The sequence below is a fragment of the Hyperolius riggenbachi genome, chromosome 1, assembly GCF_040937935.1.
Source record: "Hyperolius riggenbachi isolate aHypRig1 chromosome 1, aHypRig1.pri, whole genome shotgun sequence".
NCBI classification, from domain to species: domain Eukaryota; kingdom Metazoa; phylum Chordata; class Amphibia; order Anura; family Hyperoliidae; genus Hyperolius; species Hyperolius riggenbachi.
Window position 1 is genome coordinate 603,132,095 of NC_090646.1, and position 15,308 is coordinate 603,147,402.

The following is a 15,308-nucleotide window of genomic DNA, read 5'->3' on the forward strand; positions in this document are numbered from 1 at the left end:
GAGACACAAGATCAGGTGGACAGCCAGGCAACTTGCATTCTCTAAAGGACCACTCCAGCGGAAAAAGAAAGCAGTTAAAAATATGACAAACCTGACAGGTTTTGGACTAGGCCATCTCCTCATGGGGGATTCTCAGGGTTTTCTTTGATTTCAAAAGAATTTCCTGAACAGCAGTTGCTAAGTCTAACTGCCAAAATAGTGTGGAAGTGAGTATGGAGGCTGGCTGGTATCTTACGGTTTTAGCTTTTTAGTGTAACCGCCTTTCAGGAAATACTTTTGAAATCAAAGAAAATCTCCCATGAGGAGATGGACTAGTCCAAAACCTGTCAGGTTTGTCATAATTTAACTGCTTAATTTTTTCGCTGGAGTGGTCCCTGAAAAGGAAATACATATGGCAGCTTTCATAACAAGCTCACCCCAGGTTCCCTTTAAAAGCAGTTGTGTAACTCCACACTGGCACGAAGCATACAAAACTCAATTCTTGATGTAAATGCCTTTAAACAATGGAAACTCCATAAACTATGTTCCAGGTATAGTGACGGAACATGCGATTCAAGCACGAATAATCCAGGAATGCAGTATTAAGACTTGCTCCAGCAACTTCTGAGCCCAGCAGCTGCGTACACAAACACTTGCTGCACAAGCGGACAGTGCGCTCGGCATTCTGCATTATTTGCCGTTTGAAGATAAAAGGATTGCTCAGGGATCACGCCATCAAAAGGCACGACATTCCAACGCTACGCTAAACAACAAGTCAGCAACATGCCTCGGAGGAAGGGAGGCGTGCTGCAATCGCTTGGAAAGGTTTACTCCTTCTAAAATAACTCTCCTGTACTTCAAAGACACAACAGACAGGACAGACGGCAAGATCATCGGGACAATGGAGGCCTAGTGTGTGCGGCTGCACGAAGCCCCCCCAATAACTGCGGTCCTTATGTGAACTATGCAAGAGAACCTGTCGAGATTGATTATCCTTTAACTGCTGAGCAATGTGTAAAATGCAAAGCTCAGATTGGGTTAGTAAGATTAAGGTATTATTTTAAAGTTACTGTACCCAAAATGTTGGCTCACAAAAGACACCACAATCAAAATATGCCGTATACAATCCCATCATAATTTTCCTATGCACATATCCGTATACAAGACACTAAATTACAGAATATAGACTTACCGTATTTTTCAGACCATAAGACGCTCCGGAATATAAGACGCACCTTGGCTTACAGGGCAAAAACCATAGGTAAAAAAAACCAAAGTAATAAACTAAACCTGGTGCGTCCATGTTCCAGGAGCGTCTTGCAGAAGTTCTCCACCAATCATTGTTCACCTGTGTCCCCTTCTGTCCACCATGTGTCCTCTTTGGCTCCCCCTGTGAATCCCCCTATGCCCTCTTTGCTTCTCTTATCTGTCCCACGGTGTCCTAGTTTGCCCGTCTTGTGTCCTCCTCCTGTCCCCGTGTCCTCCTCTGGTTGCTCAGGTTTTAAAGGGGAACTGAAGACAGAGGTATACGGAGGCTGCCATGTTTATTTCCTTTTAAGCAATAGCAGTTGCCTGGCAGCTCTGCTGATCCTCTGCCTCTAACACTATTAGCCATAGCCCCTGAACAAGCATGCAGCAGATCAGGTGTTTCAGACTTTAAAGTCAGATGTGACAAGACTAGCTGCATGCTTGCTTCTGGTGTGATTCAGATACTACTGCAGAGAAATAGACCAGCAGGGCTGCCAGGCAACTGGTATTGATTAAAATAAAATAAATATGGCAGCCTCCGTATACCTCTTACTTCAGTTCCCCTTTAAGAGTTTCATTATTTTTTTTTTTTTTTTTTTTTAGCAGATGTGTTTTTAAAGCATTTTGCATGCGTTTTAATACATTTGTGGTTCGCATCATACCAAATACATATGTGTTTTTTTATGTGTTTTTAGATTTCTATTTATGCAAATCACTAAGAAGACAACAGGAAGTGGAAATACATCACAAAACAATTTTTGGGAGAAAAAAAGACATATAATAATGCATGGAAAACGAATGAAAAGGGCATACTATTGCTTTCCCATTGACTTTCATTATGTGCATTTTTGATGCGTTTTTTGCATATTTTGCAACACAACCAGCATTTTTAAAAACTCACACATATAAAATGCATATGCGTTTTTTTCATACGGCCCATAGACTTCCATTAGCGGCAAAACCCCAGTGTTTTACTCAACGCTAACGTTTCTGCTATGTGTGCATCTAGCCTAAAAGCCCAGCGGACTAGTGTGCGGATGGAGTGAGGAGATGGTCAGGAGTTGCAGACTGCCTTAGGCTCCCTGCACACTGCATGCATTTCTGATTCCGATTTTTAATCGGTTTTTACCTCCGATTCAGATTTTTAATCTTTACTGCACGCTGCGTTTTTTTTTATCCGTTTTTCTGTTGAATGTATTCAGGGAAAATCGGAATTGAAAATCGGAATCGGAATCAGAATACGGATTGCAGTGTGCAGGGAGCCTGTTTTGCTGCTGCCAAGGGCCATTTTTAATTTGCTGCGCTGTGTTTTTTTGGTTTGTCACAACACTATATAGGCCTCAATTCACTAAGCTTTATCGAACACTAAATCGATTGTTTGTTAATTTACCTCAGGTGTAAAATCTAATTTTTAAATTACTAAAGTGTTATAGATTTATGGAATGTTTTATTGATAAAACATTCCATAAATCTATAACACCTTAGTGAATTCAAAATTAGATTTTACTCATGAGGTAAATTAACAAACAATCGATTTAGTGTTCGATAAAGCTTAGTGAATTGAGGCCTATGTCTTAAGAGTGTAACACTGACACACACACACACACACACACAGTCAAGTGTGTACATGAGATCAAGTTTACTAAAGCATTTATATACCTGGAGCTTCAACCCCCATTTTAGGATATTGGCTCCTCATGGGCTGCTCCGATAGCTCGCTGTCCGGTCTCTCCTTCCAGTCGGGCTGTACTGCGGCCTGTCCACGCATCTACACCGTTGCCTGGCACAGAACCCTACCATCGATGGGATACTCATAGGTAAATTAACAAACAATCGATTTAGTGTTCGATAAAGCTTAGTGAATTGAGGCCTATGTCTTAAGAGTGTAACACTGACACACACACACACACACACAGTCAAGTGTGTACATGAGATCAAGTTTACTAAAGCATTTATATACCTGGAGCTTCAACCCCCATTTTAGGATATTGGCTCCTCATGGGCTGCTCCGATAGCTCGCTGTCCGGTCTCTCCTTCCAGTCGGGCTGTACTGCGGCCTGTCCACGCATCTACACCGTTGCCTGGCACAGAACCCTACCATCGATGGGAGCTTGATGATGCGGATGAGCTGCTCATGCGCAGCACTGCGGCGACTGGTTAAGACGGCCAGCGGGTGATCGGAGCAGCCCAGGACGATGGCGATGGGTCCCACGGCCTAAAGGAAGTCTCAGGTAAGTAAAAAATGCTTTAGTAAATTTGATCTCAGGTTTCCTTTAAATCCACTCGTCTGCAGCTTCGCTCATAAACAACAACACAGGTGTATGAACTGAGCTTTCAAAGCAGATAAACATCAAATTATGTTCTTGCCATTGTCTGCCAGATGTAGCATATCAATGGAGTTGCCACTTGAAAAAAAGATCTGTACTCACCCATGGTGCCGCCAAGCGCCATTGCTCCAGACATCTGCGCTAGCAATTCAGGGCTTGGATTGAGGGCGCCCAAGGTGGCTGCAATGCCACCAGCAACTCCGATCATGCCCAGCGTGTTGCCGAGACGAGCGGTGCCTTGAGTGGAGAGACCAGCCAGAGCACCCACACAGCACAGGCCTGAGCCCAAGTACATCATCTGGAGGGAGGATCATAAGGTACGATTAGGTTTCTCAAATACCAATTCATCATGTAGTGCAACATATACATAGATGCCAGAAACACTATTCCATCCCACATCACTAATGATAACTATGTAACAAGACTATCTCATCTAATACAGAAGGTGCTGGGGCACGGGGGAGAAGGAGATTGCCAAGACTTGGAATATCCAGCAGTTGTTAGGACACAGAGGGAGTATCCAGCATTATCCCAAGCAATTTTTGGCGTGCTTGCAGATCTTCATACAATTAAGGCTCATACACACATCAGACTATAGTCTTTGGAAACTGAAAGATCACAGACCAATCTTACCACCCTTCATGTAGTATGAGAGCCATACTCTACACAGTCTTTTCTATGGAGCTGCACTCCACATCAGAAAAAAATCTTTGCAAGATGCTGCACACACAGATGCTGTACAGACACAAAAGATCAGTATCTGCAAAAGATCTGTTCCTGCCAAAAATCCATTCCTGCAAATTGCAATGATAGTCTATGAGATCTGTAGATCATCATACACACGATTTAACTGACATTCATCTGCGGCTGCGCAGCTCTAAGGCCAACTCCCCGATCCACGTAACAGTAGCGTGGATCGGGGAGTTGGCCTTAAAGCTGCGCAGCCGCACTCGCGGCTATGCGGACTGCGCAGCCGCGGCCAGCTCCGGCGGCCATCTTTGTGAAGGCTGGAGAGCCCGACCCGGGCCGTGAGGTCGGGGGACGTTCGGGGGGATATTAAGCAGCGGGGACCCGGTGGAACGGCACGGAGGGCGCGGACGGCGTCCTCCGTGCCTTGCAAACACACACAGGTATCTAACTTTTTAAATTTATTTTTTACAAATCAGGCCTCGTAAGTCCTTTAAGCAATGAGTGCTGCAGCCACTGTTTAATGCACATGTGAACAGAGACTTGGCATTAAAGGTTAACTGAAGTGAAAAAAATATGGAGGTTTTAGGACCCGCAATTGCAATTTGGGGACATCGCAATCGCTCCTGTGGAATTACCTACATTGAATTTAATTAGCCTAGTGCTTTTCCAAAGCTGAAACTGCTCCTGTGGGAAGAGAGAAGAATATAGATGCCATTTTTTTCCCTTTTAAACAATACCAGTTGCCTGGCTGTCCTGCTGATCATCTGCCTCTAATACTTTCAGCCATAGACCCTGAACAGGCATGCAGCAGATTAGGGGTTTATGATATTCTTGTCAGATCTGACAAGATTACCTGCATGCTTGTTTCTGGTGTGATTCAGACACTACTGCAGCCAAAGAGATCAGCAGGGCTGCCAGTGAAACGGATATTGTTCAAAAGGAAATAAATATGGCAGCCTCCATATCCCTATCACTTAATTTGTCATTTAAAGAGTAACTGTCTGGCATAAAAAAAAAAAAAATCAAAAACCAATTCTTTATTTTTATCTGGTAAACAAGTAATAAGGATGCTGATCAGGCAATCCAAAAGTTAAAATCATTATTACATTTATTGTTGATAAATTATTCTCCAGTTTACATGACTCTTATTTGCTACACAGAAAATTTGGTACACAAAAGAGAAGTTCCAGGGCATGCTGGGTTGTCTTTTTTTGCTTCTCTACTTTCCCTCAGACTTAAAGCGGAATATAACCCTGCATTTCAACTTTGCTCTAAAACATTATTTACAGCATATTATATGCAACCAGCATTTTTTTTTTACTAGACCAGCATTGGAAGGGTTAAACACAGAGGTTTAAAGTTCCGTGGAGAGATATGCAGAAGTTCAGATTGTTACATTCTATTTAGTTATATGTATCTATTGAGAAATGTTACACACTCTTTGGCTGTCCTCCAACTCCTTCTCAGTCAGAGAGATGAGTCACATTCAACACTTAGATACATTTATGTAAACAAAATGTATCTATGTCAGCTTCGGATGTCTGCAGAAATCTCCGGGAACTTTAAAGCACTGTGTAACCCTTCCAATGCTGGTCTAGTGAAAAAAACAATGCTGGTTGCATATAATATACTGTAAATAATGTTTTAGAGCAAAGTTGAAATGCAGGGTTATATTCCTCTAACTAATGCAGCCTGATTGGCTGAAGCCTCTTTCCCTCCTGTTTTCCCCTCCCACACCTCTGTTCCTCTCTGATTGGCCAAAATTTCTCAGGCTGAAACAATGCACTTTCTATAGTGAAGGGCGGTCAAATAAGGCAGAGGAGACTAAGGGCGGATATTACATCACGACTGGCTTCAAAATAGCCACAGTAAATATGGAAACTGTCTAGAATTGGATTCTCTACTTTTCCTTTATAAAATTCACAGGAATCATAACGTGGACAGTACAATACATATGTTATGTAAGTAGAGCAAGTATTTATCTACTTATATATTTGTTTTTGTTTTTCTGAGATAGTGTGGCTGACAGCTCCTCTTTAACAATATATAGCTATAGGAAGTGTTTCTGATGCTGAAACCAGGATAATTAGCGTAAAAGTGTATACCCTGAATAATTTACAACATTCTACTTTATGTCACTACAGGGCCTCTTTAACCACTTGCCGACCGCGCACTCATACCGCGCGTCGGCAAAGTGGCAGCTGCAGGACCAGCGACGCAATTCTGCGTCGCAGGCTAATTAATCAAGAAGCAGCCACACGCGCGAGCGGCTGCTTCCTGTCAATTCACGGCGGGAGGCTCGCAGGCTAAATGTAAACACAAGCGGAAATAATCCGCTTTGTTTACATTGTACGGCGTTGCTGCGCAGCAGCGCCGTAAGGCAGATCGGCGATCCCCGGCAAATCAGCGGCCGGGGATCGCCGCCATGTGACAGCCTGTCACTGGCTGCACAGGACGGATAGCGTCCTGTGCAGCGCGGATCACCGGGGGGGGGGGGGGGGAACAGGTAGGAGCGGGAGGGGAGGAATTCCGCAGCGGAGGGGGGCTTTGAGGTGCCCCCCCCCCCCGCAACACCCATCAGGCAGGAGCGATCAGACCACCCCAGCACTTCATCCCCCTAGTGGGGAAAAAAGGGGGGCGATCTGGTCGCTCTGCGTGCCAGCTGATCTGTGCTGGGGGCTGCAGAGCCCACCGAGCACAGATCAGCTAAAACAGCGCTGGTCCTTAAGGGGGGGGGGGGTAAAGGGTGGGTCCTCAAGTGGTTAAAACCAAACGCATGCTTTAATACTGCAACATATCGTAAACACATGAACCATGTTTCGGGTCTTGCCTTGTGTGTTCTGCTAAGCTGCACTATGCAAGATGGAGCCATGTCTCTGGCAGTGCAATGTTTACGTTGTTTTATATAGACTTGGCAGCAAAGCACATTAATCGTTACAAGAGGATTTGGCTCCCACTCAGTATTGTCTTCACCAAATCCTCAGCAGACCAGGGATTTTTCTGCTTTACGCAAGAAGAAAATTTCTCCTAATATCTAATTTCAGACCCTCGGATTGCAGAACCCCTGCTTGCTGAGCACTTGCACTCGTTTCTTAGGACTAATAATAGCTTTTGGCTGTAAACCAGTGATGGGGACAGGAGGAATGGGGGAAATTATCAGTGGTTATCATCAATTCTATTTAAAAAAAGCCCCCAGTCTAAAAATAATCAGTGATGGAAAGGAATCTATGTCTTATTTAAGAGCCAATCAGTCATTGTTCATTATTAACCACTTGCCGACCGCACACTCATAACGTGCGTCGGCAAAGTGGCAGCTGCAGGACCAGCGACGCAGTACTGCGTCGCCAGCTGCAGCCTAATTAATCAGGAAGCAGCCGCTCGTACGAGCGGCTGCTTCCTGTCAAATCACGGCGGGGGGCTCCGTGAATAGCCTGCGGGCCGCCGATGGCGGCTCGCAGGCTAGATGTAAACACAAGCGGAAATAATCCGCTTTGTTTACATTTGTACGGCGCTGCTGCGCAGCAGCGCCGTAAGGCAGATCGGCGATCCCCGGCCAATCAGCGGCCGGGGATCGCCGCCATGTGACAGGAGACAGCCTGTCACTGGCTGCACAGGACGGATAGCGTCCTGTGCAGCCCGGCTTACCAAAGGGGGCCAGGTAGGAGAGGGAGGGGGAGCATTTCGCCGCCGAGGGGGGCTTTGAGGTGCCCCCCCCGCCAGCCACTCGCAGGCAGCAGAGATCAGACCCCCCCAGCACATCATCCCCATAGGGGGGAAAAAAGGGGGGCAATCTGATCTCCCTGCCTGCACCCTGATCTGTGCTGGGGGCTGCAGAGCCCACCCAGCACAGATCAATCAAACTAGCGCTGGTCCTTAAGGGGGGGTAAAGGGTGGGTCCTCAAGAGCTGACCTCCGAGGAAGACAGCTAAATACTCAGAAGAAACATTGCAAATGAGAACATTTTCCCTGCCAAATATATACACAAGTCAGTCCTGTCATTCAGAGATCCCCAGCACAGAGCAGAACCAGCCCTGTGACCTCACCTCGCTCCACCTAGGTAATGAACAACAGTGTGGACAAAGCCACGCCCCTACCCCATCTGCTGATTGGACACTGTGGGTGCCGATTAGGAATTCCCATTCTGCCCTTTCCTCCAGCAATTAGAGGAAACCTGAGGTGCGACACATATGAAGGCTGACATATGTATTTCCTTCTAATAACACAATTAGGGAACGAGGCGCCCTGGTGAATAAAAGCTTTTAAAAGCAGTTTCAAATCGAAAAAGGAAACTAGGTAGCTTACCTCAATGACGAAATCTTTATGATAATAAAAGATTTTATTTAGCACAGCCTCTTTCCCTAATCCTACCTAATAAAAGGCAAGTGTTGCTGCGTCTCATGTCCGTCCGTCAGTGATTTTAGTGCACTGCGCATGTGCAGGGACGCAGAGACACTGCCGAGAGCCGGAGGAGGACGGGCCCGAAGGGGCGGGCGTGTGTGAGTCACATGTGATGGGTGGGCGTGCACATGCGCGCGGCGCATTAGGGACAGACCTAGCCCGCTTAGGTCCACTAGTTGTGCATATTATACCTCCTACATATCCTGTTTGATGGGTGGAGACAGCACACACTTGGTTTCAACCACGGTGGACATCTGTCCCCTTTTATTCCAGGAGTGCGACCAAAGCCAGGTCCGTAAGGACCTCCCTGAGTGGAGTCGGGTTTATGGTCTCCACCTGCTTCCTGTGGTGGGTTGCCCCCCTGCAACCCTCCTTTGCGAGTAGCGTTTTACTTCTTTATATTTATACTCAACATACTACACTATTGGGCTCCCGTTTTTGTCTCCTGTATCTTTTCCTACAAGGTGTCAAGACATCTCCACTACACTTCCTTTAAAAAATGCACATTGCCTGCCTCTCCTGCTGATTCACATTCTCTCATACTTTTAGCCATAGACTCTGAACAAGCATACAGATCAGGTGCTCTGACTCAACTTTGACTGGATAAGCTGAAAGGTTTTAGGTGTGTGATTAAGACACTACTGATGTCTGAAAAATCAGCGGGGCTGCCAGGCAACTAGTATTGTTTAAAAGGAAATAAATATGGCAGCCTCCATAGGTCTCTCGCCTCAGGTTCCTTTTAAGCTCTCGGGGTTTGATTGTCAGTACTGTGCAGCTCCACAGATTCTGATTGGCTTACGATGCAGTCTTCTTCACAGTGTGAGTGCAGGGTGTACATGGGAATAGGTATAACTTATGTACAGACAGATCTAGGTACTTCCCCTGAATGGCCAGGATTTTTCCCCTAATGTTTGCTATGGGAGAGGGCGTGGATTTTATTCCCCCTCACCCTCCCTCCTGTTTTTGTCGGAAAAGGATACGCCTACCCTGTCCACTCATCCTCACTCACACAGGATCCTGAAGTAAGGGGATGATGAAGGTGGTGATGTGCAGTGTTCTCCCCAGGCTCTTTTAGCTGGGCGCTCCACCCATCAGGTTTTGGTGACCACCCAGCTGTCATCGGCTCCTCTTCTCCTCTGCTGTATGCAGAGAAGCGCCGGCCCTGCATTTTGTTATCACGCCCCACCCGGCTACTTTTTCATGCCACCCGGCTAGAAAAAATTTCTGGGGAGAACACTGATGTGTGTGAGGATGCCTGTCCACCAACCACCCTTACCCACCCACATTTATGGCAAATGGCAGTGCGAGCCTAGAACTGTGCCCACCAAGTGACTGCTAACATAAGAGAACTGTGAATGGTTATTATGTGGGGGTTTCTTGATTATCTGTTAGGAAGAGGGGCAGGAAAAAAACTTTTAGAGCAGCAGGGACAACCATACTATCCCGGGGGGGGGGGGGGGAAATACTTTTTCTACTTACATAACATGTATATTGTACTTGTTCTACTTACATAACATAGATTGTTCGGCCCACATTTTGATTTCAGTGAATTTTGTAAGGTAAATAAAGAGAAAGATTGTTCCTCTGACTGAAGCCAATCCTGATGTAATTTCCTCCCTTACTCTTTTTTTTCCTCCTAGAAACTGCACTGTCATATCCAGCTTGCTTTGTAAACACATGAGCACGGCATAGATTTCAGTATTTCAGCAGCTTCTGCAGTGGGGTGAGGTGTATTTACCTTCTCAGCCTCATGTCACACTTAACTACCTTAAGCCAATCAGTGAGGAGCATGTATGTGGGAGGGGCGATAACAAGCTTCCTTCACCCGGGCAATGTACCAGAATATAGCCAGGCTGAGATAAGATTCATTACAGAAGAGACACATTTATGGTTATATTAAAAATCTTGCACTGCAGACTGCATGTACACTATCTAATAAACACAGCACAGAGGGTTAATGGAATTTGATTTTGTGGCTGACAATCCTGCTTTAAAAATCAACAGCTCATCTGCATCCAGGTATGCTGTGGCTGATAAATAGGGAATAATTCCGCTCATTTATGTTACATAGCCTTATTTATACTGCAAACACTGAAATGAAAGCTCTGCTATCTGTATAATTCAACCGAACTGAACCAGATATGACCATGACAGTGTAACCTATGTCAAAAGCTGACCGAGATAAAATGCCACGTCTGACAGACAAAACACACTACAATCTGTCCTGTTCTGCTCACCTGTTCAATAGTGTATCCACTATTCAGAGCAGCAGCATATCCCCCAATAAACACGCCTGCAGGGAGGAGGTACAAATAGTTGTACTCGGGAGGATCCGTTGGACGCTTGAACATGTCCAGCATTCTCTGTGTCACCAGGAAACCACCTGTGCGGAGGAAGAAAAGAGGCCATCAGAGACAGAAGGTTACAGACATCTGGAGTGTATTTAATTTTAACCCTCTCAAACCAGTTGGTGGCGCTTCTGAGCAAGGAGACTGAGAGCCGTGGCATGAAGACCTGGCATACAGGCTGCTGTGAGGGCAGATTATTATCATGAAGGCTGATGAGTGAATGAGTGTCACGTCACTGTATAGTACTCCGCCCATGGAGAGGCCGCCTCTAAGTACTCCGCTACTGCTGGATCTTGTTATTAGCTAGCTAATGACAGCAAAGTAGTTGTACCCGGCCGCTTTTTGTTTTTGAGGTGCAACGATCAATCCACCAGAGCATCAGGTGGCAATCAGCAATTTGTATCACAAAAGGATCAGCACACTTAGCAGTATATTGCAAAAATTTCAAGCTCTTTTAATACAAAAAGTTTCCATAAATACACTTCATGTTCAACAAGGACCAGCAACTTGCAGTAGATGGGCGCCTGCTGGCCAACTTGTATAGAGATTCCGTGAGGGAATAGAGTCCAAGATCCACACTTCCCAGGAAAAGATGTGTCTCAAAACATGACACACACTGGCCTAATGCTGTTTTGGGCCTCAGCCCGTCGTCAAGCCAATAAAGGTGCTCTCCTACAGCTTGAAGTTTTTGCAATATACTCCTGAGTGTGCTGATCTTTTTGCGATACAATTAGCTAGCTAATGAGGCTTTGCCTTTAGAAGCCTGGCTGCACCTTGTATTAAATTTCGTAAAGCAAGGCTTTAAGGGATTCCAAAAATATACTACCCGAAAAAAATGCAAACTTGTATAATTCCAGGATAATTTCACTTTAAGAATAATAGAACAGTTTAAGTCTAAAAAGAACACAAGCGTTCTTCTTCAACCGGTTATTAAATGCCACTGTGCTCTTGCCTGAGGCTTTACAGACTCATCAATCCCCCCATTATTCTTTTTTGTAACAATGTTTTTATTAATAGTTGAAAAGTAGTACAACAGCTGAACACAGCACATGTAAACTTCAACATCAAAACGCTCCCTTTTGGATGCAAAATGAAGCGTAACATTAGAATAACCTTGCAAGAGCTTATACAAGTGTACCCCTTCATGTCTATGATCTAGCACTGACACTAACGGCCCTTGCACACTGTGGCGGCGCGGTAAATTTACCGCACCCCACTAATGGTAATCTATGGGGGAGTTCACACTCCCCACATTGTGGTACGCTGCGCTGGAAGTGCCCTATGTAACTCGCTTCCTATGTTACTGCGCGGCTCTTACGGTGATCTGCGTCGGGCCAGAAGCCATGGAAGTCTATAATAATAACGTTCGCACTTTAAAAAAAAAAAACTGCCGCAATTATCTGCGCGCGCATGCGCGGAAGTGTATTTCAGAAATACGATTCCGCGCAAGTCATCGATGGCCGAACAGGAAGTGACCATCACTTCCTGCTTGGCCGGATGCCAGACAGGGAATACCGCATAGTAACGTGGTATTCCCTGGAGGCCTGTTCCGCCAATATGCAGTGTGAAGCCGGCCTAAAGGTAGAGAAAAAAACAATACAATACCATGGTGATATAATTGTGATAACTGTAAAACAGCTCAGAAGAGTTATTAAAGACAGGAGTTAAGCTTAGTGAATTGAGGCCAATATATTCACCAGACAACAAATCAATACAAAAAAACAACAGATTTTTGGAATCAGAGGCACCAGTAGAGTATACATTATAAAATATACAGAGGCAGTTTAACTTCCAAAATAGTAAGATACCAGCTAGCCTCCGTACTCCCTTGCACTCCATTTTGGCAGTTAGCAAATGCCACTCAGGAAATGCTTTTGAAAACAAAGAAAACCCTGAAAATCCCCATGAGGAGATAGACTAGTCCAAAACCTGTCGGTTCTGTCAGATTTTAAAGACTTACTTTTTTTGCTGGAGTGGTCCTTTCACCAGCCAAGCCAGTGCTGAGGTGGACACACTACTGCACTAGTGCACTTCTCGAGCGGCTGTCTAACTGCAAAACCCCCTGTAGGAGCCCGTAAAATAAAAAAAAAAAAAAAAAAGCCTGGGGTCCAGCTACAGTGTAATCAAATTCCAGTGCACTACTGCTGCAAAAGAGCGGCTATATAGCAGCTCACAAGCACACACTTGTTGCCATCCCGGGCGCAATTTTGTTTGGGGACCTGCAATTTGTAGCTCACTGTAGTAGAAGCAGAAGAGTGTTGTACTGTGTTAGCCATCAGTATAAAAAAGACGTTTTCAATCATGATGATTCCATTTAATGGCAAACTTAGAAGAAGAGCAGTAAGCTTTCAGCTATGAAGCCTTCATCAGACTGATTCCTGTATACTGACAAAACATAGAATATAGCTTATATACACTGGACATTAAATAGGAGATATATTTTGTTCTGTAATAAAAGCCATTGGATGCTGTAATTCAGGCTTTCTCAACCAGGGTTCCTTGAGCACTCTGCAGAGGTTCCTTGGCATTTCTCCCCCATCATGTGGGAAGTATAATAGAGTACACTGTAATAGGAGGCACTGCAAAAATGGGGGGTCAGAATAATAATGAGCACACTAATAAAAAGCACCAGAATAAAGATATAGTACAATGAGTAGCACTGGAATAAGGGGTCGTGAAATAAACAAACAGTCTCATCTACTTTTAACCACTTCTGTACTACGCTATTTTGTGCTGATCTGTGCTGCGTGGGCTCTCCAGCCCGCAGCACAGATCAGGTTGCAGCCAGGCCGATCAGACTTCCCCCCCTTTTTTCCCCACTAGGGGGATGTCCTGCTGGGGGGTCTGATCGCCCCCGGCTGCTTGCGCTTGCGGCGGGGGGGGGGGCTCTTCAAAGCCCCCCTCCGCAGCGCTTCCTGGCCTCCTTCCCCTTCCCTCCCTCTTCCTCCCCCTGTGAGCGGCGCAGGACGGATTTCCGTCCTGCGCCTGATGGGATAGGCTTTAGCCTATCAGATGCCGGCGATCCCCAGCCAATCAGAGGCCGGGGATCGCCGATCTCCTCTACGGCGCTGCTGCGCAGCAGCGCCGTATACATGTAAACACCGGGGAAGATCTTTCCCGTGTGTTTACATTTACCCTGCGAGCCGCCGATCGGCTCGCAGGGTGTTCACGGAGACACCCTCCGTGAACTGACATGGAACGTTTCCATGGAATACACTTCAGGATTCAGGGGCGTACATTTACGCACCGAGAATCCGGAAGTGGTTAAAGTCCATGCCTCCTGCAAAATAAATGCAGGCATTCCTCAAGATCAAACAATTGTTTGCAGGGGTTCCTTGAGATCCAAAAGTTATTTGCAGGGTTCCTCCAGGTTAAAAAGGTTGAGAAAGGCTGCCCTAATTACTAAGTCTGTGGAATGTGATGTTCAATCAAACAAGTGGTCTTATCTTTTGGTCATAAATTAGCTGGCATGCCTGTTAAACCTTCTTGATGTTGTGATTAAGGCATCCAATGACTTACTGCAGAACAATGCATCTTGTTTTAACGTCCAGTGTATATGAGCTGTGTTCTATGTTTTGTCAGTATACAGGAATCTGGAGTCTGATGAAGGCCTCCTAGCCGAAAGCTTACTGCTTTTCTTCTAAGTTAGCCAATAAATGGTATCATTCTGATTCAAAACTTGTAGCTCAGTGTAGGTGAGACTCCAAGACAGGTTTGGGACACATTGCTGTAGTGGAATGCCTAATGGCTAAGAAGCTTTCTACGGAGCCATCTATGGCTCAATTGTCTACATTACATTGGAAATGAGAGCGTAGTACAATTCTATTACTCTAATACAAAGTCCTGAGGCAGAGCCAATGAACATGAACTTGTCAAGAACACCATGTTAAAGATTGATTATTGCTGGAAGCTCAGGAACTTTACAAGTAAAACAAAATGAATGAATTGGACAGAGAAGCTCATAATATTAATACCGTGGCTCAGCAAAGGATATTATTTGTGGGTTTGTCTTGTCACACTGCCCTAACCTGAGCCCTGTGAGTCTAAACAAATAACTCATTTGTCTAATCCACAATAATGATTTACTGAGCTGCTCGGTCTCCTGCTCCTCATTTCAGTGGTGGGATTAGACTGGTGGTGTGTCTGGGGGCTGCACAGCAGTAACCACAAGTGAGCCTAAATACATGTCCAGAGGTCAGACACTAATTAAAACAGTATCCACTAATTTCCTTCATGAGTTCTTAGCTGCAAGAGCATATTTCATATTCTACAAAGTCGTTTAGTTATTTACTGGTTTTACATAATGTGACTTAACACG

General features: G+C 45.3%; 1 protein-coding gene across 1 annotated transcript in view; it reads right to left on the minus strand.

Annotated features, from left to right (window-relative positions):
• The window catches only part of NNT (nicotinamide nucleotide transhydrogenase), a 202,394-nt gene that overhangs the window by 97,783 nt on the left and 89,303 nt on the right, over positions 1 to 15,308 (minus strand). Inside the window, exons 13-14 of the mRNA XM_068249595.1 lie at positions 10,880 to 11,025; positions 3,657 to 3,852 (exon numbers count right to left, since the gene is read on the minus strand). Coding sequence (XP_068105696.1) covers positions 3,657 to 3,852; positions 10,880 to 11,025 — 342 coding nt within the window. The remainder of the gene's footprint in view (positions 1 to 3,656; positions 3,853 to 10,879; positions 11,026 to 15,308) is intronic.